This window comes from Ascidiella aspersa, chromosome 6, assembly GCF_963924565.1.
Source record: "Ascidiella aspersa chromosome 6, kaAscAspe10.2, whole genome shotgun sequence".
Classification (NCBI taxonomy): domain Eukaryota; kingdom Metazoa; phylum Chordata; class Ascidiacea; order Phlebobranchia; family Ascidiidae; genus Ascidiella; species Ascidiella aspersa.
Window position 1 is genome coordinate 14,807,572 of NC_139452.1, and position 27,647 is coordinate 14,835,218.

The 27,647-nt window shown below is 36.3% G+C and overlaps 2 protein-coding genes across 2 annotated transcripts; both read left to right on the forward strand.

Moving 5' to 3' along the window:
* The first annotated feature begins 4,047 nt into the window (after positions 1-4,047).
* Positions 4,048-6,074, forward strand: LOC146140075 (polycomb group RING finger protein 1-like). The gene has a single exon (XM_083391198.1). It carries the CDS (start codon positions 4,953-4,955, stop codon positions 5,751-5,753), a length of 801 nt encoding a protein of 266 aa, XP_083247324.1. The 5' UTR covers positions 4,048-4,952; the 3' UTR covers positions 5,754-6,074.
* A 74-nt stretch (positions 6,075-6,148) lies between these two features.
* On the forward strand, positions 6,149-25,699 carry LOC146140076 (tetratricopeptide repeat protein 17-like). The gene is made up of 27 exons (XM_083392611.1): positions 6,149-6,286; positions 6,782-6,862; positions 8,308-8,419; positions 8,853-8,920; positions 10,587-10,691; positions 11,255-11,371; positions 11,512-11,669; positions 12,233-12,332; positions 13,309-13,425; positions 13,856-14,039; positions 15,392-15,651; positions 16,165-16,259; positions 16,794-16,988; positions 17,683-17,863; positions 18,267-18,359; positions 18,718-18,872; positions 19,170-19,239; positions 20,156-20,350; positions 20,817-20,930; positions 21,045-21,099; positions 21,410-21,522; positions 21,788-21,915; positions 22,020-22,103; positions 22,423-22,579; positions 23,024-23,167; positions 23,944-24,138; positions 24,774-25,699. The coding sequence occupies exons 1-27, from the start codon at positions 6,149-6,151 to the stop codon at positions 24,894-24,896; spliced, it is 3,537 nt and encodes a 1,178-aa protein (XP_083248737.1). The 3' UTR covers positions 24,897-25,699.
* The last annotated feature ends 1,948 nt before the right edge of the window (positions 25,700-27,647 follow it).

Below are 27,647 nucleotides of genomic sequence, written 5' to 3' on the forward strand. Positions count from 1 at the left end.
AATTGTGTTTTCCGGCGTTTCGTGCTCTGGTCCGGCCCAAAACACATTTGGTCAAAAGTGTACTAATTTTGCGGGATGTAACGTGGTGAGTTTTATGTTTAAATAGACAAAATTATTAGAAGTTTGAGTTAATGTGGCAACCTACTGGTAGTGATTTGACTCATGCGAATTGTTTAGAATGGTAGTTTAGATTACAACCGGACATCGCTTTGACTTAATATCATACTGAAATCAGTAACTGAGACGTATACTACAATTGAGAAAACGTCATGCGCATACCACAACATTTCAGGATTTCTCAGTTTAAAGGCTCAATTAAAGTAATAATGTTTGGTTAAAATATGGACATTTTACAAAATACAGTAATCAGCTTGTGATTATAAATTATGGCGTCAGTTTGTACAAACAAATAACATCTCAAAATCCACCTCTCACTCAAAGACCAAGCAGAGTGTAGGTCGCCGAAACATCTGCAAATATCCCTTTTAAAAGCTCAGCTTTTAAAATGAATAAACCGGTTTACTTACAAATAGTGTATGAAACAGTAATTAAAACATAAAGTAAAAATTGTTCTCTCGGCAAAAAAAAAATGCTAGGTCTTATTTTGGTCAATTTAACACGTCTTCCAAGAAACCACTGTAATTGGACGTCAAAAAAAAAATCCGATTGCGGTTTGTATGAAGCAGAACTCAATCAAGGATTAATCGTAGGCCTACTATAGTTAAATCCATTCTTTGTAGCAACTTGGCCAAGAGTAAATTCATACGTTTATCGTTGTCAAATTTAATGGTATTGTAAATATGGACGCGGTTATTAGGTAAGTATTAAAATAATAGAAAAAAAAAAATGAAAAAATCAATATCGGGGAAAGCGGGACAAAACGGAGCCCTCACTTTTCTCATTAACGAAAATTGCCAGCGTCAATATTTGTTTGCTAAACAGTGACTATCGTCGAAAAAACATTTGTGGCCAAAACGAGGCAGATTCGATTTCGCACAAACCAGGGAGGGGAGAAAATGTGTTTGGGGGATATTGATATAAGGATAGCGCAGTAAATGATGCGTTTTGTTACTAAAGTTGAAGTAAAGGCGAAGTTACGTTTTTTCTAAATAATTTGTAGGTAAGGGTTTGTTTATTAATCCGAAACAGTTGGCTTTTTAACGTGAAAGATATTAAAGAAATCAGGTTTTATACAATAAATGGTGTTGGGGCAAAACGGACCCCAAGCGGGGCAAAACAGACCCCTCACAACTCAATCCGTTATTACTAGCGCATAACTGCCCTTAAAACTGCACTGTTCGTTTTTTATTAGCCTTTCAGTAAGGCAATTAATTGGAACTATAATTAAATAACATATCATTGTTTTATATCTTTAGATCAGTTTTGCAGGAAGGCCAAATAATCAGAATTTTACCAAGATAAAGATCTATTGTAAAAAAGCTCGATTGATATTTGTTTTTACACTTGAGTTGGTAGGCCAATACCTACATTTAAGAGGAATATAAGGCAGTTTACGTACGACCTATATGCATAACCATGTAGGCCTAATTAACTTATATATAGTTGCAATGCTACGTTATTTTGGTTTTCTTGTATGATTTGGCCTACTTTTGTAAAATATTTTTTACCCATAATGCGCCATGTAAACCATTACATAAATTATGACGTCACGTTGTGACGTAACTCGTGACAATATCTCTAAAACTTTGTAGGCGCCCTTTAAACACAAATTCTTCATTCGGCAATTTCACACAACAAGGCAATTAAATTATATTTTCTTAGTGGGGTCCGTTTTGCCCCGTGTAAAAATCGACAACAAAGGTTAATTTATTCAGAAGGTATGCTGCTTTTAGTTGTTTTTTTAGCATAGAAGTAACTTTCAGTAGGACCTTTCAATTGATACCCTACTCATCAAAAAATATTTTGCGAAACTCGAAATATAGCATTTATCCCTTAAGGGGTCCGTTTTACCCCGCCTTCCCCCATGCAGCTGTTGTGTGCATATTTACCAGATACACTAATCACCATTTATTTTAATTCCATTTAGTCTAAACTGGACAAGCTGTCTCAAGATTTCAACGTAGCCTATATAGCCTGCATAGGTTTGTTGCCGTCTAAGGTCGGTTTGCGGATAGCTCACAATTAAAACACGTCTCGAAAGTAAAACTGTCGAATAGTTGGGGTTAAAATAATATTGCGCAAAATCGACTACATCGGGATAGTTGCCATGCTAACTACGGTATAAGGACACACAGGTCTATATAGAATCGGGAAATGGGAGGACAATTTTAAACAGCGTTTTTTTTACCTAAAGCGTCTTGCTGGCTAAAATCGGTACCGGTAGGCTACGTCAATTAATTATTAATTCAATGATTTTATGTAAACACTTTATGCTGATTGTCAACTGATCATTTGCTTTCCAAATGTGCGTATGCCGTTTAGTTAGATTTTTATACCCTCTTTAAAAGTTTGTCTTTAAATTTTGTCAGGGTTTTGTAGAGGGCATAACTTATTACCGACTAAGGGCTTTTGTGTTTACGGTGCAATTTACGCTGTATCGGCTTATGTCACAGAATTATTGTCTACGTCTACTCGCACCAAAGTGTAAAGTGCTTAATGGCTTGTTCCGCATTTTCTCTGTGCGGTCAGCATTTGGATTTGTGTACTAAACTAACTTCTTCTTAGCTATCGACTGGTGCTGTTTACAGCGTTGATTGGTTTCGCCGATCTATAATTTGAAACTGGTTGTTCGTTCATCAACTAATACAATTCTAATAACCTGAACGTCTTGTGGCGGCTTGCGAGTTAGATACGCACCTTAAAAGTTGGAGTCAGAAAGAAAGCGTCAATTAGAACGCTTTTTGTTGAATAAACTAATATAAGTTCAACAAACTAAACTCGTGCCCCACAGTTTACCGAAATCGATGACAGGGTGTTTTTAAATCGGTCAGGGTTATGGTCTTTGAGCAAAACGTTAAAATCGGTAACGGACAGTCCGCCAACGTTGACGGTGCCACTCTATCAGTAACAGGTTGACACCAATTAATGTCAGGCACTGATCGCTATTCTTATAGATTTGTAGCAGGGTGTCACCAAATTTGTTAACAGGTGTCAGTGATTTGGTGTAATGTAACTGATTGTATGGTAGTAAAATGTAAACCCATGTTGCAATTGTGTCAACACTGACCTCCATCCATAGAGATAAGTGACTGCCATAGGCGTAGTGACACCGTGTTACCAGTTTGGTGTCACCTGTCAACGATTTGTGACACCCCTGATTACGCTCTGTTTCAGCCATTACACCCTAGTGTCGGAAAGAAAAACAATAGCACTGTGTTATTGGGAATACATAGAATATAAACATCCAGACCCCATGCGCAATGATTGGGATCTTTCTTTACATATCTTAGATACAGCAGTCAGCAAGTATTTAGTTACAAAAGTTCAAGTCATCGTCAAGACGCCTGCATTTAAGCAACGGCGTATATGTCGTTGATTTAAGTATAAGCGACTAACTTTGGTGCTGCGGTCTCGGATCCTAACGCTTTTTTAAAGTAACAAAACTAGTTGTCACACTTGAAACTGCAAGTAAGAAATGAACATGGAAGAATAAATGGCGCTCTTTCACACTATTGTACGTAAAAATTAATAAAAAAATTTTTTTCTTCAAATGCTACATACCGCAACACATATTGTTTGGGTTAGGGTGCGGGTTAGCGTTTGGTTGAGGGTGGGTCAAGTTATTATTAATAATAAACATAATAATACTTGACCCACCCTCACCCAAACGCTAACCCTCACCCTAACCCAAACAATATGCGTTGCGGTATGCGGTATTATTATTATTTTATTTTTGCATAACTTTTCACGTACATTAATGAAAGAGCGCCGAATAAATATAACAATTATAGTTGACCCACCCATGAAACGCCTATGAACATATTCACCCAAATAGTGTTAGCATAACCATCCTCAATGAAAATATGGCAGGAATCATCGCCCAATCAGAAAATGGAATTTTCCACAGCTTTACCTTGTTTCAGAAATGGTTTCCCAACCTGTTTAATTTACTTGTTTGCATGGTTAATAGGCTCTGCCCATTTAATAGTAAATATAAGCAAAAGTGGATAAAACGTAAACAATCTATTATAACATGGCCTTAATTAAACAGTCACAAAACTTTAAATAATTTGTATTTTCAATAGAACTTGTTGAGAGCGACATCTGTATTTGTTATTTAACAGGTTTGTTTTGTGTGTGCATTCAAAAAGTTTGTTTAAACATGTTCTGTCATGTTTTCTATCCTGTGCATCTTGCTCGTTAACTGACCTGTTAATCCCTAAGGCATTCGTTTTACCTAGACGTTAGTCGTATCCAAATTCTACTGCAAACCGGCCATCGATTTGCATGCCATACTGGCTAGATGTGTTTTTACTGTGCTGTAACCTGTTTTAATTGAAGTGAGCTATGCTAAGATTTTTAAATTTACAATATATTTATAAGTGACCTGCGACAGTATGCCCTTTGAAATGCAATGGCAGTTTGTTTTAGTCTCGATTTAGTTGAGTTCAGATAACATGCTGGTCATGTCTCCTTGTTGAAATATACAACCTGCACCCCTTTGAAAATGAATATGCACCTGTTTTTTTTCATTATGTTATAATGGCGGGGTGCACTTGTGACCTTAGTTGCACGTTTGGTCGCCCAAATTTTTTCGGCTGTGCACCTGTGAGATCCCGTTGAGATTTGCCATACTTTCTAGACGGGTTTAATGGGTGCACCAAAGGTCAAAAGTGTACCCTGCCATGTTGCTAACCGTGGATTCCGAGTGCACGGCTGAAAAACAGGGGTGAAATTTTCCAAATTATTGCATACCTATAAGCAAGCTAGGTAAATATTCATTTTACACAAAATAATACATATGTTGTTAAAAGAAAAGTTGTAATTATATAATGGAGTTTGACACTGACATATTTTGCCAAGAAAGGGATATTATTCTCAAGATACGAGAACTCAACACTCACATTGTCTGTGGACTATGCGCTGGATATTTCATCGATGCAACAACAATTTCTGAATGTTCACATACATTTTGCAAGAGTTGTATTGTTAAGCACCTACAAACAAAAAAATCCTGCCCGGAATGTGGGCAAAAAATTCACGAAACTCAACCACTCCTTAATCTTCGAAGCGATCGTGTTATGCAGGATGTAGTTTATAAACTGGTGCCAAATCTTTTTCAAAATGAACAGCAAAGAGAATCTGATTTCTGTCGAGTTCGAGGCACAGACTTTGCTTTGAGCCGTAGTCATTTGCTAAATATTGGAACTCCACTGAAATATACCCAGCAGAAAGTGCTGAAAGATTTTGTTGATCTCATGATACCTACCTTGGATGCTCAGAAAGTACCGAATCTTCATGAGGCACATCTATATTCACATGATGAAAAAATCACATTTAGATTGTGTGCAAAAAAAGAAAAACAAGATCAAATAAACAATCGAGATGATTACAAACTTAAAACTGGCAAAGAAAAGTTTGTTCGTTGTCCAATTCGGGCTACAGTATATCATTTACTTTGCGTTTTAAAAAAAATTCTGCATAATGATAACAAGCAGCATATAATCACTCTTACCTGTTGTGGTGTTTTGCTTTTTGAATCATGTACCATAAAACATGTACTTCTTTTGAATTGGTATAGTTCAGATAAGTATTCTGAAGATATTCCTTTAATCGAATATGAAATTAGCTAGCTACATTTTTTTTTAAAGTTACCTTCGCTATTCCAATACAGAAATTTGCCTTACATTTGTGCATATGTACATATATATGTAAATTTCATTTCATGTTTTTTGTGATTTGTGCTGCTTATCAACATGCAAAACACAATGAGCTGTGATCGTTTCTCGACCAACTTACACTAAACCTGCATCTAGCTTATTTGGTATAGCAGTGGTGTCCGAAGCCTTTGGTTCAAACCTCATTACAGGCTATTTTATTGCCTTGCATTGGTTGTACTTTAATTCTGATTAGACTGATTGATATAGCATCTGGTTATTTTAAATATGTATTTATATTTTGCCGTAGGTTATTCCTGCAAGGTATAAAGTGATAAAAGCATTTTTGAAATCTGACATCTGAACAAAGTATGCGTTTTTTGCAGAAAGTTGTGTATTATGACATGACCTTGGCAATGTTGTCATTATTGTGCTTCTTTTTACTTGTGCTTAAGAGTGATGCAAGCACACATTGGGTGGTTACAGAAGATGGTAGAATTCAACAGCAGGTATTGTAAATCATTGAGTATTTTAATATTAAAACTTCTTGATGCTTAGCCAAAAATGATAGGATGTGAAATAATAGGTTGGACATGAATTCATCCTTCTCTCGTTAATTAGCTGCAAGTGTCGCTAATCAGTATTTTATATTTATTTGTTCCATCCCCAATTAAAAAATTATGTTTAAGAGATTTTGCACTAATGCATCAAGTAAAGTAAATCTATAATAATTTTAACAGCTAAGATTTTTTTAATGAGCAATAAGGTTAGACAGACCTATAGCTCTTCCTTTTAAAAAAAATTGCTGACCGCTACACTAGATAATATATACATTGTGGGTATTGCATAAAAATAAAAGGAAACTTTCCCAATTTTTTTATTTGATATAAAAAAGTTGTAAAGGACATTAATGTTAGCAACAGATTCAAAATTATAAGATTAGCCTGACCTTTAATTTTACCTTGGTGTATTGGAAAAAATTATTTCTTACGCATGTTTTATAGCTGGAATCTCCCTTTGCAATGAAAAAGCCAGAAGATCTTGTGACTTTCATGAGACAAGAAACAAGTCACCAAGTTTTAAAGGTAATTTTTGTAGTTGTTCGCATTGTATGTATTTTTGTTGGGCTTAAACTGTAAGTCTGTATACTATTTGAATTTAAATCTAAGGTTTCTGTTTTGCTTTCAATTTATTAAAAAAAAAATTGAACAATACAAACTTATATTTTATTGTAAAATCGTGTTGCATCCCTGAGTTCTAAGGATCCGATATTGTCTTGAAACAATTCTAATTGCTACATTTTAAAATTCAAGCAAAATTACAATAGTTATCATTTTACAAAAATCTATGAGCATTTAACCCAGGGCTGCGGAGTCACTAAAGAGGGAACAGACAGTATTAAGACCAACGACATAATACAGCCAAATTCGCAGTAATTTCCAGTACAGTATAAGACCAAAATCGTCTCAATAGGACCTAAGTCTGTCAGAAAAGGGCCTAAATTATTTTGAATAAGACCTAAATTTATCAGAATAAGACCCAAATGAATCAGAATAAAGCCTAAATTCATCGGAATAAGTCCTAAATTCATCGGAAGAAGGCTTAAATGGCCAAAGTATCGCCCTAACCTGTCGGTAGAGGGTATGGGACGATCAGGGGCCATTGGCCTGGAATAGTCGTTTTGGTGACTACTTTTGGACACCCTAGTCTGACCGGCGTCGCCCGCTGTTTTGGCACAGGATTTTTGGTCCTGAGTCCGGTTAAAAATAACCCAAGTCGACTCCTGAGTCTGACTCCTGTCAAAAAAATAAACCCGAGTCTGACTCCCGAGGTCGACTCCGGTCAAATGTGTTTGTGATTTTCCAAGTCCGGCCCTGACTCTAAAGCCTGTATTCAACCAATTTACGTAACTAAAATAACATGGATATTCAGAAATCCACTTATAGAGGTGTCATATCATTCATCCACCCAAAATATCTGGTTGGAAAATATTCCACCATATGCTAATACTCCTTTACAATTTCCAGTTGGTAGCCATACAAGTTTTAAAATTTGGTACTACGCATGAACATGTCGGACTCGGGACTCTGGTAGTTTTATGTGGTCTTACTTGAGTCCCGAGTCAGACTCCGCAGCCCCGATTTGACCTAATACCTTTTAGAAATTAAATAACAGAAAATATTTTAAAAGAAAATGAATTGCAATGCTTTTTGTTAGAGTTAACTAAAGTCATCATTTTGAAAGTATTTTATGGTAATATGATAAGAGCATAAACTTATTTTGTTTTGTTGCAATGACTAATATAGAAGAAGAGTATGCAACACATAAATAAAGGTTATAACATAAGATTAATTTTTACAAAGTGCCATTGTTTTTATGGTACATTAAATATATGTCTTGCTAAAAGTGAAAATATTTCCTTTCAAGCAGATGAAACCAAATCAAGAGGTCATCAACATTTTTATTCCTAAAACAACGCAGTGCTTTTAATAATGATGAATTTGCTATTTACTCTGATTTTTTCCTGAAGGACATGAAAGAAAAACTTCTCCAGGAACAGGAAGACATTGATTCAAATGAAGACAAGGACACTGATTTGGAGAGCAGACATTACAGGAGAGATCCTGACTGCCGAGCTGCTGGTATTGCCAAACAACTGTTAATGGTTGACTTAATTATTCAATCCTTCCTATTTTAAATAAAATAAGAATTCTGTATGTATTAACCCCCTTTAATGTTTTTTTTATGTAACTTTAATATAAAGGCATAAAATTTTATTTGTTACAAAAGATTAGTTAGTCAGGCAGTAACACCAGCACAATTAATTCAAAAATTAGTGGTTCGCTGTCCTGCTGTTTGTGGTGTGGTGTACATGTCATGGCTTAGGTAAATTTCTGCCAATGCGTAGGCTTATGACTAACTCTGTTTTGTTATTGTTAGCGTAAATGGTGATCGGTTTCTGGCTAAATAGTAATAGTGATTTTCCTAAATTTTCTGATTAGTTTGATGCAATTATTCCGGTAACATATTCATCTGTCGGATGTGTAATATGCTATTACCTTTGATTTCCTATAGGTAAACAACTTCCTGATTTTGATCTCTATGTTAGCTCTGTTGTCCCATTGGAACATAAAAACATTGAGGTTTGTAGAATATATTCTGTTTTATATTGCCCCTTATATTTTATTTTTGCATCAAAGATTTTACAGAAATTCTATACATAAACATAATATAAATTAAAAAACAGCTTCTCCGGTAATTAATCAAAGTATTCTTTTGAATAACAAAATCTGCCTGAATCCGAATGGTTAAAACAAACGATTCTGGTTGCACATCAATGATAAAGAGTAAACTAAGTATAGAACTTAGCAAACCGAAAATCAGTTTGTTTGTATGTAATAAAAAGATTAATATATTTTGCTATAAAGCATCTTCAGTATCTAAAAACATAACACAACATAAGTCAAGAATACGCTATAAAAACCTAAACCAACTGTTCTAGGCAAGTGGTGCACTACGCAAGCCGCAACTGCTGCAACTAAATGACGATGCAATCAGTAAAGTGACGTAAACTGATAAGACAGATAAATGCGCGCCATGAGGTGCAAAATAAAAAAGAGGGCAAATAGAGAAAACTAAACAAAACAAAGTAAAACAGCAAAATAAAACACTATTTAAAACGAGGTGAAATTATTTTTTGGATGTTTATGCTAGCACCTGTGTGAGGACAAATGGCTTAACCTTATAAATGCTAGCATAAACATCCAAAAAATGATGTTTTTAGATACTGAAGATGCTTTATAGCGAAATATATTTATCTTTTTATTACATACAAACAAACTGATTTTCGGTTTGCTAAGTTCTCTACTTAGTTTAATCTTTCTCCGGTAATTGTAATAATAAACCTAATGTTAAATATTAGTTCACTTGTATTGTTATTTGGGTTATATATTTCTGTGACCTGTATCTGAATTGAAACTTTAAAATATATTTTACTCTGAACTACGCTTGAAAATAAAGTGGCTAGATTTGCTAATATTTATCGTATGGTTAAATGAAAATTAAAGAATTTTACAGTAGAATAAAACTTATACAATTATTTTATTTTGGATTAAATACAATTAATAATATCTGATTTTTTAATATTTAGTTTTCTTGTTTATATTTAATATGATTGAATTTAATTATATAATTGTTTTATTATTCAAATGGTTTACAATCGTAAAAAAGCAAACTTTCAAATTTACCAATGTTTAACAAACCTATAACAAATTAGCTAAATTTTCTTAAATGCTACAACAAAAATGTGTTGAACGTTTTTTACTTGCTTATTTAGTGCACTTTATCTTTATGTAGGATGGTTAGTTGCTCATAAAAGCTTTTTGAGGCAATACATTACTTATTTTTAAGTTGTAACTCGACTTACTGCCTAAAGTTTCCAATAAAAAAAATTGTATAACAGTGTTCCTCAATTTTTGTTCTACCTGGCATGTCTTCTTTGCTCACTTTAAATAACAGGAGCTTTAATTCATTTTAAAACAGAGAAAATGTGTACAGTAACCGATTCAAATCAGTTACTCACAAACTATTTACACATGATTTATTATTATTAAAAACTTAGAGAGGACGTGTTCTGCTCGGGCTCATATATTTGATGAATTAAGAATATAAAAGATGTTTTGTGAAGCCCCTGAACATGAAGTGCTGTTTAACCAGGAAACCACTTGTTTAAAATACTACATCTATCCCTGTGTCTCGCAAAGTTTTGTATAAAACAGAAAACTGACAAGTGTTTTTTGTTGGTTTCAGATATTTGATTACATCAGTAAAACGGCTAAAGGGAAATTTGCAGAGCCAAACTGTTCTGATATTACAGAGCTTCCCTTCAGTATCCATGCATATGACCACTTAAAGGTATGAATTACTTGGAAAAATCCGTCAGTCAGTTTTGTGGCTATATAACATGGCTGGGCAACCTTTTCCAAGTCGGCGACTAAAACCAAACCAGCAAGGTCCAAGCAGGCCACACTAAATTCCCACTAATATTTAAGTTTGGTTAAAAACACTTTAGGTTAATTATCCCACATATTTATTGCTGCACAGAAATCCAGTTATGCCGTTTAGAAAATTCCGTTTAAGTTATGGTTAAGCACAAAAACTGTGCGTTAATTTCTTGGTTGGACATTGGCAAAAACTTTTATTGTTGAGAGTTTCATGGTACATAGTGCGCCTTTAGGCTACGAGGATTCCCACACACAAAGTAGAATAAAATTTGTGCAAAGCACTTTTGGGTAATATAGTTATATATATGGGGCATTGCCTTGTGCCTAGTTTAAAAAAGAGGCGACGGGCAGGATGATTTACGTTGAGGTTAGGCTTTGTTGCCCAACCCTGCTATATAACATATTTATTTAATGCCATTGATGGTTAGATTTATCTGTTATTTTCCTACAACTAGCTAATGTTGTATTATCCAGGGAGTTCAAGAGCGCAAGACAATGTCACCGCAACCAATGCCAGGTTTAAAAGCAACCTTGCCCTTTCTTGTAGATGAAAAAAATGCTGCAACAGTCATTCGAGAGGCCCTTTTAAAGGTTGTACTCCATTGTCAATGTTAGATATTTAAATTATAATTTATGAGTGAAACCTCAGTGTGCAACATGCATTCTTTATTTGATATCTTTTCTTCTGTAAATCAATTCCATTTAGGATAATAATTTTGTATCCCCTTTAGAACAAAACATCATGGGTGGCATACAACCTGGCCTCCCTCTACTGGAGAATGAAAGGAGATGCAAACGAGGCAATTGAGTGCATCAGGAGGGCTTTGCACTATTCTTTAGAAGAGAACAGAGATGTAGCACTGGTAAATCTGGCCAACATATTACACAGGTAATTTTATAGGTATCATGGTTGGGTATCGTTGCACTATTTTATTATTTTGGACGTAGCAACTTTGCAAGTTAATCTAAAACTGCAGTTCCGCAGATAGTAGGAATGCCTGCCTACTTTTTTTTTCGTTTGAAATCATATACCTAATTTGGTTGCTCCCAAGTTTTTTTCAGTTTTTACTGAGAAAGCAGAATCTGCAAACCGAATAAGATGTAGTACCCCCTATGGGATGTATTTATCCCTTATGTAAAACAATAGAAAAAGGGCTGAAGGATACTTCTGTGCTAGACTAACTTAATTTGTCGCATACTTAATTACTGCTAAAATATTTTAATGATTTGTATACCAAATTGGTTTCTTTATGCTTTTACGATAATATGAATATTTAGTACCGAATTTCGTTTTCTACCAATTTTTCCCCAAACTTTAACTAAACGTAACGCACGGGACACACGCGATGTATTCCAATATTTGACGGAAGGATTTTAATTACCGAACAATAGGTTTAGCGATATTAGCAAAAGGTGTGTGTGCACTTAATTTTATTTCCCCCGTTTTTTTAGGGCTCACTTTACGCTTAACGCAACCGCTTTGATGCACCACGTAATCGACATAACAGATGCTTACAACATCAACTACTTTTCGCTCGCCAATATGTACGCGGTAAGTTGGTTTTTCTATTTGTTTTAAGTAAGTTGATGTCCGCTGTTTTAAGTCAGAAAGTCTTACCTACATATAACTCTATATTTAATTCGATAAACCTAAAAAGGGTTTGTCTCATTTTGTATCTGGCCACATGGCATATCTTTTTGTCTAAAAATATCATATATCGGAATGAAAGGCTAAGTATTGGACATCTCTACGTGTAACAGATATGCAAAATGACTTCATTCTTTTCACTAAAAAACTGTTCGAAGGCGACTACTAGAATTATATGTCAATTCCAATTAAAGTCGGCCACTCCTTGCCAACACCATTTGTACACACTGAATTCAGTTATTTGTAGACCCTTCTGAATAGAGTGGCCTTATAACTGTATGAATGAAACTTTAATTATTCAGATTGCACCAAGTCGTTAAATATGTGCCTGTTACACTTAATATATTTATTATTTACGGTTGAATTGCGTTTCCAATCAGGAAAATATTACCTTTTTAGACAATTATGTATACCTTTTGTTTTTATGTCGTGACCCCTGTCCCAAAACGATGGTCGTGTACATAAAACCAAGGAAACAGACATTTGTCGCCTGCTGCTGCTGCTGCTGTGGTATCACGCTTTAACTGGTGTGACAGTCGAATTCACTGTTTGTTTAATTGTTTAGGGCAGCTACACCTCCTTACTTTCACGCCACTTGATTACCAAAAAACGAATTTGGCGCGCATCGTTAGCGCGTACTGCTATGCCCATATGTCGAGCTCTGTTGAGTCGTAGGTTAAATACAAACTCACAGCACGCTCTCTGCAGGCAAGCTTTCTAAAACTTACGTGTAAAGGAACTATACGCACTGTCCTATATAGTGTATCAGTATATATATATATATGGAAATGATCACCAAGCTTTTCAGCTAAACATTTACTACTGCCTAACGCGGTTAAAGTTAAAACAGGTTACAAATTTATTCGTTTGGCTCTTTTAGGTGCTGGGGGAGTACAACGAGTCCATTTACTACTACGAGGAGACTCTGGAGGGCCAGCCCGACTTTTCTGCCGCGAAATTGAGACTTGCTGCCGTAAAGTGTCAATTCAAATTACAGGTGACGAAGAATTTGAAGTAGCGTTTTAGCATTTAACACCGTCGTCGTGGCTACGTTTGTGTTTATATATCAATGATGATAAAAATATATAACTGCAACTTTCTTGTACTTCGCTGGCTGAATAAGTATAAGACCGCAACTGGCAACTTCAAAATGCAGTCGCACCGCAAAATATATTAATAACTTATATTTCAAATTGAATGCTTTATTTAACATAGACAACTGGCAATCGGTCGATGGCACCTGATTTTTTATATCTAAATTCAGCCACACTATAACCGCGTTTTTTGTTCTAACTCAGGGCAAATAAAACATTTTACGCATAAGTGACAACCATTGGTCGATTCTATATCTACACAATACTTACTTTTCTGTGTATGACCATAAGAAACGCAACCCAACGAAACATATGCATGGTCCGGGTTTGTAGGAGAAATTGGAGGCTCAGCACCAGAGCCTGCAGAGGACCCTGGAAGAGCTGCAGAAGTACAAGATTAAGCACGAGATCTTTCTCCAGAAGCAGAGCCTGTTCCAGCAGCGTCGCCTCAGCGGCAAGAAACAGGTGGATCAGCACATGTTCTTCGAGCATCAGCGAATCAAGGAGGGAACCTTCAGTGAGCGTTTGTTTTGTATTGACGTTGCAAAATTTTAGGTGTACGTTTAATGCATAAAATAATGTAATTTTTAAACGGGTTTTAGTATACTAAAATCAATGCGGATTTAACAATAAATTGTATGTAATTAGCCATAATAATTTTCTGTCATTGTCCATTGTTAAACCGTACCTAGTTAATGTGTTGTCAAACGATGATCTTATCTATTATAGTCCTAGGGAATCATTTCGACCACATGACAGCGTGTATTCCTGTTTTGGTTCTACCATGCAATTTTTATAAGTTGACGACCAGAGGCGTATCCAGTAAATCAAAAAGGGGGGTCCCGAATTTATAACTTAAGGAATTTCCCTAGTTTTCGTCTATCGTTAATTAAAAAATAATTACGTCATAAACTAGTGACGGGTATGACGTCTTAAAAATAGTGATTTTGTAATGACGTCATAAAAATCAATCAGACACAACCAATAACGTCCAGCAAAAGAGAACTTTTACAACGCAGTGAACCCGTTCGTGGAAACCGCTTAGTATGCAATGGTTAACTTCAGGCGAAAAACTAAATGGGGGCGGTGAAATATGTACTATTGATTTTGGTAGAATCATGTTTCGACTATCAGCAGCGCTGTTTCCTAAGTTCCATATGCACGAGACTACGTCAAATTACAAGCGCGTCTTTCGCCACCTCCAATATTGAACGTAGATCGTTTCTCCCGGGTGTTGTTATGCCACGATTAGCGCATTATCTGCGCCGAGCAGTGTGCCTAATCAGCTAAAATACAAGCTGCGGTTGAGGGAAAATAAGTTGTGTCAATTACACACTAAACACGTGGTCTTAGAATATGCTTATAGAGAATAATTTTGCAGTGACAATCATTACATAAAAAAGGCCACGTTGAAAGTCACAGTTAACCACCTCTTAAAATAATCTGGTTCAGTTAAAATGCCTTTGTTACACCCACATTAGATATTAGCCCGAACAGCGAGGGACATTAGCTGCGCCTAACTGGAGGTTTTTAAGCGTTGTCAATTGTCGAATACATACTTGCTAATCAGCCAACCTGAACGACTAACGAAAGGCGAAAGAGAAAAAGTGTTTTGCGTTTACCTCCGACCAAACAATAAATGAGAAACAGTGTTTTGCGTTTGATTTTGGTTTTGCATTAGCTTAAGACACGTGACCTAATTACAATAAAAACACCCCCCCCCTCAAGGATACACCACTGTTGACGACACAAAATATGTATAGTTTCTAGAAGTCGAAAAACAACACAATCCAAAACAATTAATGTTTTTTTTAGCCTGTCAGTCGGGCTCCTGATCTGCGAAACACAATCCTTATTTCTGTTTCCCAGATCACAAGTGCCAGGTGCGCGCCAACAAGAGCGGCTCGGTTCTAGTTTGCAACCTCCCTACCACCACCTCCTCCTCCTCCTCTTCTTCCCCGCCTCATCAGCCTCAATCCTCCTCCGGTAAGAAGGCCAAAGGTCAGCAATACGTGGTCGACCAAACGAAACCGATTCCTGCCCTTGCGATGCGACAACAACAGCAACAACAACAACAACAACAACAACAACGACAGCAGCCCAAACTCAAAGAAAAGCAGTATCGCGTGGTAGGCGGAAAACGGCCTAATTTTTCAACGTCAAAATTACTTGTAATATTGCATTACTGCAGTGTTTCTCAGCCATTTATGGCTAGCGGCACCCCTCTGAAATAATAAATAAATTGCGGCGCCCCTACAAGATTTTTCCGTAGGTATTTCACTTGAATTCCACAATAAACTGAACTGGAACAACACACGTTAACTCTACACAATGTAGGAAGTTGTAATTGGATTTATTCCAGTCTTACCTTACACAAAAAGTTGTAAGAATTGAGCAAAATCAAATTCTTAAAGATTTTCAAATATCTATCGGCACCCTTTAGCTAGCATTAGAAATGGCACACCAGGGTGCCGCGGCACCCCTGTTGAGAACCACTGTATTAGTGTATTACTGCAGTCTCAATCTCATCTAAGAATCTGTTGATGTAGATTTCAGATTTACTTAAGGAATTATTTTTACGTTGCCTTTGTGGGAATGGCGGCAGCTGCGTTTTGTTTTTTCAACGAATGTGTGGTTTGTAGGTTGCCACTGCAAGTGAAATATGGATCGACCCAGACGACGAAACCAACGACCTCCCAACTGAGACGCAAAAAGGCGACACCGAACAGGTTGAAATGTATAAAAAAAGCCGATACCCGTTTTAGTGAATTTATCCTTTTGTCTGTTGTATTGGTCGTTTAATTTCGGTAAGAAATACGCACGCCAACAAAATAAATGTAAACGCTGATGTAGTTTCTAAACATTAATTTTATATAAATAAATAATTTAAAACACGGCCTATCCATTAATTATATTGCTGTTTAATACAAAAATATTTCTCGTTTTAAGCAAAATTATATTTAAAAGCTCTTTTCACAATGTTTTAGCAGGTGGAAGGCCAAAGCCAAGGCTCGAACAACTTCAAAAATTACTATGCAACATATGACTGGAGAGTGAGTTGTCATGTTTTGTTTTGCCATCTAACGCTGTCGGTTTGTTGATTGGGCGGACGAATACGCCCTGTGTGCTAAATTTAAACGCTTTCGCTCAAATAAATATGTAGTGGGAAGCATTTTAAAATATTTAAGGTAGAGTTGCCTCTGATTAGTATCGGGACTATTTACCAACTGTATAGCTTTCTATGAAACGCATCTTTTTTACCAAGCTTTAGATCTGACTTTTTAAGTCCTATGCCGTTCACCCTATGTTCACATTTTAAGGGCAAGTATGAGAGACTTAATCAGACCCTATTTGTTCAGGACCCGAGCTGGCCCCCACAGGAGTCTTGTGACAAATACGTGGACCACTACCCTGCCTGGGATGAGTTTCCGTCTGCTTACGTTGACCCTGAAACAAGGGGTTTTAGGTAAGTTTAATATGTCAATCATTCTGTGTCGCGTTATTAAAACAGATGTTTTATATTATGTAATTAGTTGATTTGTTGTTTGACCACTGTTGCGTAATTGCAACATGACATAGTGCTGCAATCCTGCCAAAAGATTACTTCACGTTTAGCCTTCATAATATGAAAAACGTTAAAAGTCTTAATATTGAAACGTTAGAACTACTATGATACAAAGGTATGTTTTGAATTTTCGGAAATATTACGTGGGCACCTTTGAGGATTATCTTCTAATATAAGTATTACTAAACGAATTATTTTAATTTATGCTACGTACGTATGGTTTATTTAAACTGCTAAATAGGTAAAACATGATTTACTATGGTCGTCTATTTAAAATTAAAAGTTATCTAGATCTTTCTAAAACTATACAGTAACTAGGAACTACTACAATAAGAATTCAATATCATACACTATATTAAGAAATTACTACTAGTACGTTAACAAATGTACAATGGATTTTCGTTTTTTTCCAATAATAGAGTCCATGTTAATAAACGATAATTTATAAGTTTGTATAGCGAATTGTGCCCTATTTCCATTGTTACTTTATATCAGATTGACATGCTTGACAATGTGGTTATCATAATTAGATTTTACTGCCATTTACCTGAATGCCTAGTTCATTGTAAATATAACTATGATTTTTTTTCTGTAGCACTCGCAGCCTTCTAACCTCATACATCGGGGTCGAAGAGGGTGAAATGCACCCCACTCCTTGGGAGGCCCCCGATTGTGCCCGTATCGAGACCATCGCGCAAGGTTCCTATGACAGCTTCATCGGGATCGAAATGAAAGATTCGAAAATCATGTTCAAGCAGGACACCTACTTGCAAAACGTGAACAGATGTTGATATGTAGAAAAATGCTTCGTTATGCGGCTGGGCAGGCTTGCTGCTAATTTTTCGTGCAAGTAATGACACCTGGATGCCCGACCATACTGCTTTTAAATCAACAACTTGTTGTTTAGGCTTGAGTGTTGTTGCTTATATAATACTAAATGAACAACATTTTTTTAGAAAACTAAATGAACATTAAAAGGTGTCGATAGTCTTCCTAAATGTAAAGATATAAAAGTTTTAGTTTCCCAAATTTGTCTTATTCTAGCATACTAGTGACATGACTAGTAATAGGTTAATTATAATTAGCCACCTAATTTAGATTGAATATCTTTATAAACGTAGAATTAAATCGAAACTGGCCGGTTCCTTTTTATTTTTTAACTGTTCATAACTTTTATAGTATTTGATGATGCACGTCAATCAAGGAAGGGTTTGGCCAGAAGACTTAGGCCAACGAATAACAACGGCTCTACATAAATCTTTCAGGGAACAGGTGAGATAGGTTAACAGTTCTGACGGCCGCCGAACATGGAACGATAAAATTACGTAAAAACCTAAAGCTTAGCCGAACCTCAGAACCTAAAGTTTTTGTTTGTAAAAGTTTTCAATGTATTGCCTTGAAGTTTAATGTTTTGTAAATACCTTTAATTAATTCTTAAGACTTTTCGAAAACTCTGTCAAAGGCTTTCATTCGAACTGTAAGGATTAAATTAATCATTTATATTAGGAAACATTGGAAACCCTCATTTGCGGTGTGATATTTTTTGATCAGAATTTAGTTTGCTGCAGGTAATATTTTGCTCATAGTATCAACGCAACTAGAAATTCTTTCTTAATGATTCGATTTGCAGAACAACGATAACCTGTGGGTGCTTTACAATCTTGCCGCTCTCTATTGGCGAGTGAACGGCAACAACACTAGAGCGGTTGAGTGCTTGCGATTGTGCGTGATCCACGTGCCTCCCGCACACTCCGACGTACCCCTCGTCAGTCTTTCCAACATCATGTAAGTTTTTGTTTTGTCTATTAGCTAATTGGCAGATCCTACAGTACATGAAGGTTACTTGATTTGTATGCAGGAATACAGTATGACTCATTTCAACAGATTCGAAGCATGACAAAGTGTTGTCATACACTTACACACCAAAGCGTATGCGCTTTAATAACTGTTTTCGGTAGACCACTCCTAGATGTTAAATAGATTATGTCTCATTTATTGTTTTTCTATCACTTTCCTTTTCGCTATTTTGACTGACTTTCCTCATTATAAATAATAATTATTATAATTATTTTTTGTTGTTAGGTATAGGGTGGGAAAACTGAACGACGCCGTTAACTTACTCATCTATGCATTAAGAGTAAACAACTCTGAGGTGTGTAAATTTGAGTATGCTTCTTTGTTGCTATTTAAACTATTTTTTAGTAAAAGTTAACTGAATTTAATTTAATTTTGATTACTTTTAACCCCCTTTTTTAGTTGAAGGTATGTTTTATTCATTATTTCATTATTTTTTTAAAGGTTTATTTAATCTAGACCAGGGGTCAATAAACTACAGTCCACGGGTCGGATCCGGCCCGCGGCATTTTTTTATAGTACAGCTGTGTTTAAATTGACCACAATTTAATAAGGCTATATGTTGTATGTTTTCTTTATATTTTCTTAGTTCATCGATAATAATCAAGTTAATAAAGTTTGACACAAAGGTATATACTATGTATATATCCGGCTCGCGATCGCTAATCCTTACAGTCACCCGACCACTGGTCTAAACATATTTTCTGGTAACCAAAACGTAGACTATATTAATGCCAAATAGTGAAAAATGCGGATAACAGGAAATATATATTAAGCATACAACGATAGCAGCCACACATACCTATCTTGTATTTAAATTCCTACTATGCCGTGAATTATTCTGTGTTCGCTATGTTAAGAGAAAGATTAAAGTATAAACTTTGAAAAATATGAAATGTCGAAAATGTCCCACGCACTTACATTACATTTATGAAAGTCGTCGAGAGTGCGTTGTACGAGAAACGAACCCGGCTGGCCTATTCGAAGTCTTGCGCTAATTGTTTTGGATAAATATCGATAGGATCGAACAAGCTACATTAAATTTTAACTCACACTGGCATGCCGACCGGTTCCCCATCGTCAGTGAATGAGGCATAGTATTCTTAACGTCTTTGTGTGTTGCTAAACCACCAGCGGTTGGGCATTGTTTTCATTTACCTCGCTTGTCGCTTCACTTACCTCGTTACTCATACCAGAGTTTCATTTCACCGCAGCCCACCACCTATTTGAGCATGGGAAACGCCCTGCACGCGCAGGACAACATCACCGGTGCCGTGGAGTTCTACAACTACGCAATGGTGCTGCACCCGCAGTACAGGGAGGCTTTCCACGCGCTTCTCGTGGTCAAGTGCTACAATCTTAAACAACAGCGGCAGCAGCAACAGGTCGAGGCGGTTATGAGCAGCTGGGTAAGTCTTGAAACTCCTTACTTTTTTGTCATTTTGTAAACGTACTGTAAGCGTTTTTTTTCACAGCATTTTTGGGTCTTGTAATAATACTCTCAATTTCCATTGCATGTTGTTGGAATACAATAAAGTTTTTTGCCAGTTTGCTTTAAATCCCCTCGTTTTCGGATAATGTATACTGACGCCTTTGACAGTCGTTAAATTTAAATTAGTTACAAATGTTGGTAAAATGACAATTTTGTAAGATACACAGTGTAAACTGTGCGTTATTTGTCTTAAAATAGTTTCTGTCGCTTTGTTCATTAAAACCCAAGGAGGCAATATTGGTCTTACTCTGTTTAAAAAGCCATCGTATTTTGAGTCATATTATGTTTACCCTGGTCAGCACGCACATTGCGTAATACAAACTTATCTTTGACGAACGGTTTATTTTTCCTTGTTTCGGCTAACAATTTCACGTGTAATCTAGAAAAACAATTTAAGTGAAACCAGCCATGACAAAACCACGCAAACGGCGTCAGCATGTAGCGAAGATGACCAAGTCTGTTTTGGAGGAAATAAAAAATCCAATGGAAACGAGAAAGTGAGTTTTATAGTTTTATACCAATCTAAATTCATTTAAAAGTTATTTCTTAAAAAAGTTTTTGGTGGTCACTATGTGCACTTTTGAGTTTTAATCTAATTGATGGTGATTTAGATGAAGCCAAACGAAACACCGTCAGAAGAAAAAATCCAAGCAGAATCCCATTCGGGTGTGTATTTGATAAAAATAAAAACAATTAATAGATTTTATTTAATTTAGACAATATTATTTCTGTTTTTTTATAATTGCGCTGAAGCCGTCCCTAAGTTTGTTGAGAGTTTTGTGTATTTTTTGTTTGTCGTAGGTTTTTTATGTTTATTTATTTGTGCGAATCATTCGGTTTGCATAAAAACGACGGGGATTCTTAACAAGACGAGAGCATTGGCGTAGGATATTTGAAGTATCTCGTTGCACTAACGAAACAGAAACGCGGGATTTAATCACATACATTTCACTCTGGTTTGTTTGTCGGTCTTCAGAACAAGTTGAGGAGATCGCCGCCAAGCTTCGGGAGGAGAAAAGCGACGCAAACGAACTGCTCAAAGACACTGATGACGTCATCAGCGAACTCATTAATTCGCAGGGTACCGAGGTCAGATTATCTCAGTTGAAAATGTAATATTTACTCAATTTATAAAACTAGAACTGTGATTATTATTGCAAAATACACTTTTTTTTAATCCATCTTCAATTTAAAGTTGTCCTAACCCTATTAAAATATGGTTTTACATAATTAATTTTATTTGTAATTTCGATTTTATATCAGAAAAATTCATTTACAGCACGCGGCTTACTTGTTTTGTTTTTTCAATGTAATCCATTCTTAAAGTTCTGTTAAAGTAAATGTTTCAACCCAGTTGGACGACAAGCTGCTTTCCGCCAAGCGCCTAATGCAGAAGTTGTCGGACATGCGAAACTCGCTCGGGAACCTTGTCCACGAAGCTGCAAACGCCCTGGACATTATCAGCAGCGACGAAGACGACACGTGAGTTAATAGCTTTCGCTTTGTTTTTTACGCGATTTGTTAATTTCTTGTACGAAGCAAAACCTTGAAAGCATTTCCAGCTAATTGTGCTTTCCTCTTTATAGGTCTGAATTTGATTGTGGCCAAGTGTTATCTTCTGCCAAAATCCAGTATGTCACCGATTCAAATGACGAGTTTTGGAACTTGGAGTAAGCCCAAAATCGCTTTTTATTAAGATAATTTGTCAACTGCACACTATAGTGTATACTACATTGTACAGGGTGAATATTAATGTCTTTAATTATATCTTGTTAAAAAAACCTTAAAAAATTAACTAGAGGAATCATCAGGTCAAAGTATAAACTAAGCACGGTTGTGCCAAAGCTTGTCGATATCTCAATATAATATGTCTTTATACAGTGCCACCTGATTCCTCTATTTTGAATTGGACAAATATGGCCATTTACAAAGATTGAACAAAAATAACGTTATTGTAAATTCACGAAAACTTGTTTTTTTGTGGTCCAGTTTCAGCGATTCTTTGCAATTCGACGGCGAGGAGGGTTACTTCGACCCCACGTGTCGTCTTGAGTCGCAGCCAACCCTTTATGACGTCGCTGACACGTTGAACGTCGTCAGTCGCGAATACTTCGCCAACTACAGCTCCGATCCCGCTTTCCTAGAGGTATGGGTTATTTTCTGCATGGTAACAGGTCCAAGTAGGTTGAATATGTACTATGTAGTATCTTACAAACTTAATCATAAACCACTAGTATTCATAATAAATCGGTTAATTGCATAAACTTTTACTATTTATATTTTACGCTTTGTGTGCAATCGTATAAACAAGCTAAAAAAATTGTACTTTTTTTGCTGGACGTTAATTGGCTGTTTCGGATGATTTTTTTTCTTGTTTATGACATCATTACCATCGCTATTTTATGACGTCATATTCGTCACTATTTTATGACGTCATTAATGTCAGACGAAAAAACAACGGGGAATTCCCTAAGTTGAAAATTTGAACCCCTCCCTTTTTGAATTTCTGGATACGCCCTTGGGTTAAGGTTATGTTTAATAACAGACTTCGGTAAACAGGAAAAATAAGTGTTTCGCCTAACTTTTTTAGAATTTGCGGTCGGTGATTAAGGGCGGTCATTCAATCCACGAAATGGCTTACACACTAGCTGCCAGCATGCACTCTAGCCCCACCCAATGGAAGGTCTGTATGCTCGTGTCGTACTTTTGGAGGGCGCAAGGTGACGCGAGAGAGGTAAGAAAAAATTGAATACGTGTCGAGTGACAACTATTTTGGCCCGAAATCTTTGGTCTTTCTGTTCGCGTTTTAAAGTAAATTGCTGTATTTCCCAACGAATGTATAAACCTTACCATGTTTAGGCAATAAAAAATACATTTAACACGAAAAATAGGGATCTAAGAGTAGTGTCGAATGTGACATTAACAAAACATAAGGTGATGCAAAACCGGCAGATACACATGTCTGCTTTTCTTACTCTATTGCATATAGATTAGTTGTTTTTGAGCAAACTCGCGCACCATTCCGCAGTTCATCACCAGTTTAATTGCGCGAAGCGCGAAAAAATATCGTTTATTTGGTTAAAATGGTCAAAATTTTAAATTTAAAAGAGTACCTGACGGCCGTGACGCATTAGGTACAAAACAGAGATTCGCATATTGCTCGACTTAACGACAACGACATTTATATTCCAATTTAATAAAAATTGTTTGCCCGGGTTGTAAGTCGCACAACGCCATAGTATACTGTCAGGCAATTCTATGATCGAATTTGACTACTTTTTAAAATAATAAACAATCTTTATGCCCAGCATTGACGTTTTTCCCACTAAACAACGTGCTTCTCAGTTCCGTACCTTTTTTCCCAAAATGTCACAACAAAATCAATTCCCGCCAAACATAGTGCAGTATGTTCCTACACATTCGAGCTTTCTAAAATATATGAGACTAACTATGTGTCAAAACAACCACAAGGATTTTTCGCCATAACCAGTCTGCCCTTCCCCTCCGCAGGCAACCAACTGCCTTCTGCGTTCCCTTAATCTCGCTCCCAAGGATGGCCACCACCTGGTCCTTTTCTCCCTGGCCGACTTTCTCGCACGACTCCGCCACTTCACGGCCGCGGCCAGCATTGTTCGACACGCGCTCTCCCTGCACTCCTCCTCCGCCGCCCTCAACATTCTCGCATCCAACATTTATGCATCTTCGGTGGGCGACTTGTTTTGGGATTTGAGTTTTTAAGTCTAACGTCTCACTTTTTTGACTCTTGCCCCTTTTGCAATAGTGATAATACCGCTCGTACCATTTTTTTAAAGTGTGGCCAATAAATCCGGATTGTCCTCTTTTACAATAGTGATAAGGCCATCCTACCAAACTTATTTTTAAGTGTGGCCGATAAAGCTGGATTACCATTTTACACAACTGTTTTTCAATATATTGCAGTAATGGAAAACCCATTCATAGACTATCGTTGCTCCTATGAGTAAATGTTGAAGTTCTTAATAAAACTTTATGTTGAAACAATGGGATTTTTAAATATTATTTCTGCCCTATAATCCTATTTGGTCAGTCAATCACCGCATATTTAAAGATTTAAACGAAACCTAAACATTCATGTTTGATTGTTTTTAGGATGATCCCTATTCTAGAGTTAAAAAAAAAGTTTAGTCTTATGAAGATTTTGTCTGTTATAATTTGGTTGTTTCAAAATTGGGCATTTGGTAAATGCTTTACATGTGCAAATCGAAGCAATAAGACACAATTGCAATAGGTAATAACGATATACTTTTTTGTAACTTAATTTTGTTTAACTGAGCCTCTATGCAACTTGCCTTATTTTTTAGAGCGACTATGCAAAGGCCAAGCAACATTTGGAGGCGGCACTAATCCAAGATAAAGACTGCCACCAGTGCCGCGAGAGATTACGCTTGGTTACTTGTCTAACTAGCCGATCAAAATCACCATGAAAACATGTATTATCGTGTAGCGTTTTTTTATGTATTTAAGTTTTAAACACGGTTCGTTTGGTAGACTTTTTGATAACTAAGCATTTTATTGCGGATCTTTGTTCTTGAGGTATCTTACCCTCGGTTGCCTGGTAGACTGTCGATGCGCCTTACTTCTTTTTCAATGCGTCATTGTGTTTCCCAAGTTTGTTTTTTACAATGCCCGAGGAAATGTAAACCATCAGGTTCTGTAGTTATAGATTCGGTTAGGTTCATTTCACAAGGAAGCGGGTATTTGTCTTTTGGTTCTAGTAATTTCGGCCTGCAATGTTTGCTTCCCCGTTGAATTTGTTAGTCGCGTTTCGTTTGTCGCATTTTTTGTCGACATTTGCACCTCGATTCTATTCGTCCATTTGTTGTGCCTGTTATTTCTACGCGAAGCTACTTTTATTAAATGCCGAACGTTCAATTATGTCAAAACTTCTATTTATTGAGCCTCGGAATCAATAGCAAAACAGTTTATATAAGTTAGAAAACACAAAAGATCAAAAACCGAACTGACTACTAGCCAATACATCTGTCGTTAGAAACGGGTGGAGATTTCTGGCTCAGTGCCTCAAAATTAATCTATTATCGCCTTAATTTCAAACTACCAAAATTTGTGTATCTTTTATTTTTTTACTGATTAACGATGCCAAAATGCTCGAATCATCATAATTTTTCTTTACAGTTCTAAAAATTTTCTGTTTTTTTTAATTTTTGTGTTTTATATTTAATCGTTTATTTCCACAAAAGTTAGTATACTTTGTAATTTTATAATGCTAAACGCCTAAGGAATACATTAGAAATAAAGGTAATAATTGCGTTACAATCTTTCACATGGAATCTCGAAAAATTGGAACATTAACCCAAGGGTCTCAAGCCCGCGGGCCGCATGCGGCCCGCGAGAACATTTTGTGCGGCCCGCGTTGAAATTTTGGATTTCCAAGTTCTTCACAATATTTAAGTGTCACATATCTTTTTTTTCAAATTTGAGAAGTTAGAATTCACTCTAAAATTGCTCTAAAAACCTGAAACAACTCATTAAACTTCACTATCACATCTCCTTTAAACGCTACGATTTATGCGGTAAAATATCTACTATTACGTCACATTGCCTATTCACATCTGAACAGTTGTCACAATACCATTGTAAATTGCACCAGTCAGGTGTTAGTGGAATTGGTCATCGTTCAATTTGATTGTCGAGGTGTAGGCTAGCCTTGTCAGAATAAATTGCTATAGTTTCAAAAGCCAAATTAGACATGTCTTCTGCTTCGAAAAAGAGAAAAATCACAGACGAAAGAAGAGTTTTTCAAGATAAGTGGGAGGAGTTATATTTTGTCACCGCGGTCAGAGATATTTGTCATTGCCTTATTTGCCAGCAAAAGATAGCTGTTATGAAGGAGTATAATATGCGCCGGCACTTCGATACAATGCACCGCGATAAATACGATGCTTACGAGGGAAAAGTAAGAGAAGAAAAAGTTAAACATCTAAAGTCAGCATTTTGCAAACAAAGAAGTTTCTTTGCAAATATTAATCAGTCCAAAGAAGATTCTGTAAAAGCGAGTTTTGTTATCAGTGAAATGATAGCAAAGTCATCACGGCCCTTTACGGAGGGTTTGTTCATAAAAGAATGCCTTGTGAAAGCAAGTGACATTTTATGTCCAGGTAAAAAAAAAACTGTTTGAAGGTATAAGCTTATCCCCAAATACAGTTGCAAGTAGGGTCACAGATTTAGCTGCAAATGTGGAGAAACAATTAGTTGCGACCGCAAAGGACTTCGAAGCATTTTCGATTGCCCTTGATGAGAGCACAGATGTGTCAGACACCGCACAATGTGCTGTGTTTATCAGGGGTGTAGACTGCATTCTAAATCTGACGGAAGAGTTTCTGGAATTAATACCATTGAAGGGTACTACAACTGGACGAGATATATTTCAAGCCTTGGAAAAGTGCTTCGAGAAACATGGCTTGCCATGGGATAAGCTTGTATGTTTGGCCACAGACGGTGCACCGGCAATGCGTTCTAGCAATGTGGGTGTAGTTGGATTTGTGAAAAACAAACTAAACAGTCTTGAAACCGAAAGAATTAGCTTCGCTAGTGTACACTGCATTTTACACCAAGAAGCCCTTTGTAGTAAAAGCCTACAAATGAAGGAGGTTATGGATGTTGTTGTTAAAACAGTCAACTTTATACGATCTCGGGGGTTGAACCACAGGCAGTTTAAATCATTTCTTGCAGATATGGACTCTGAGTACGGTGAACTACTTTATTATACTGAGGTCAGGTGGCTGAGTCGTGGAAATGTTTTGAAGCGTTTCTTTGCACTCAGAAATGAAATCGCTTCATTTATGAAAATGAAAAACATGGCAGTTCCTTTGTTGGCTGATGCTACTTTTCAATGCAATCTTGCTTTCCTAACAGATATTACACATCATTTGAATGAATTAAACTTGAAGCTTCAAGGTAAAAAACAAATTATTACACAGATGTATGACCATGTGAAATCGTTCAAAGTCAAACTACGTTTATGGTTGAAGCAGTTGGGTGAGGAGAATTTGGCTCATTTCTCAACTCTGAAGTCTTTAGGAAAAGTTAAGGCTGAATGCATGAGAGAATATACAGATTTGTTGTCTAATTTAATTTTTCAACGCCATTTGCTATAGAAATTGACAATGTAGCCGAGGAGTTGCAAATGGAGTTGGTGGAACTTCAGTGTGATACTA

Coding starts and splice junctions, on each gene's coding strand:
- LOC146140075 (XM_083391198.1), top strand. CDS start 4,953: ATGGAGTTTGACACTGACATATTTTGCCAAGAAAGGGATATTATTCTC.
- LOC146140076 (XM_083392611.1), top strand. CDS start 6,149: ATGCGTTTTTTGCAGAAAGTTGTGTATTATGACATGACCTTGGCAATG. Junction 11,372..11,511: donor TTCGAGAGGCCCTTTTAAAG/GTTGTACTCCAT, acceptor TATCCCCTTTAG/AACAAAACATCATGGGTGGC. Junction 16,260..16,793: donor GACACCGAACAGGTTGAAAT/GTATAAAAAAAG, acceptor ACCAAGCTTTAG/ATCTGACTTTTTAAGTCCTA.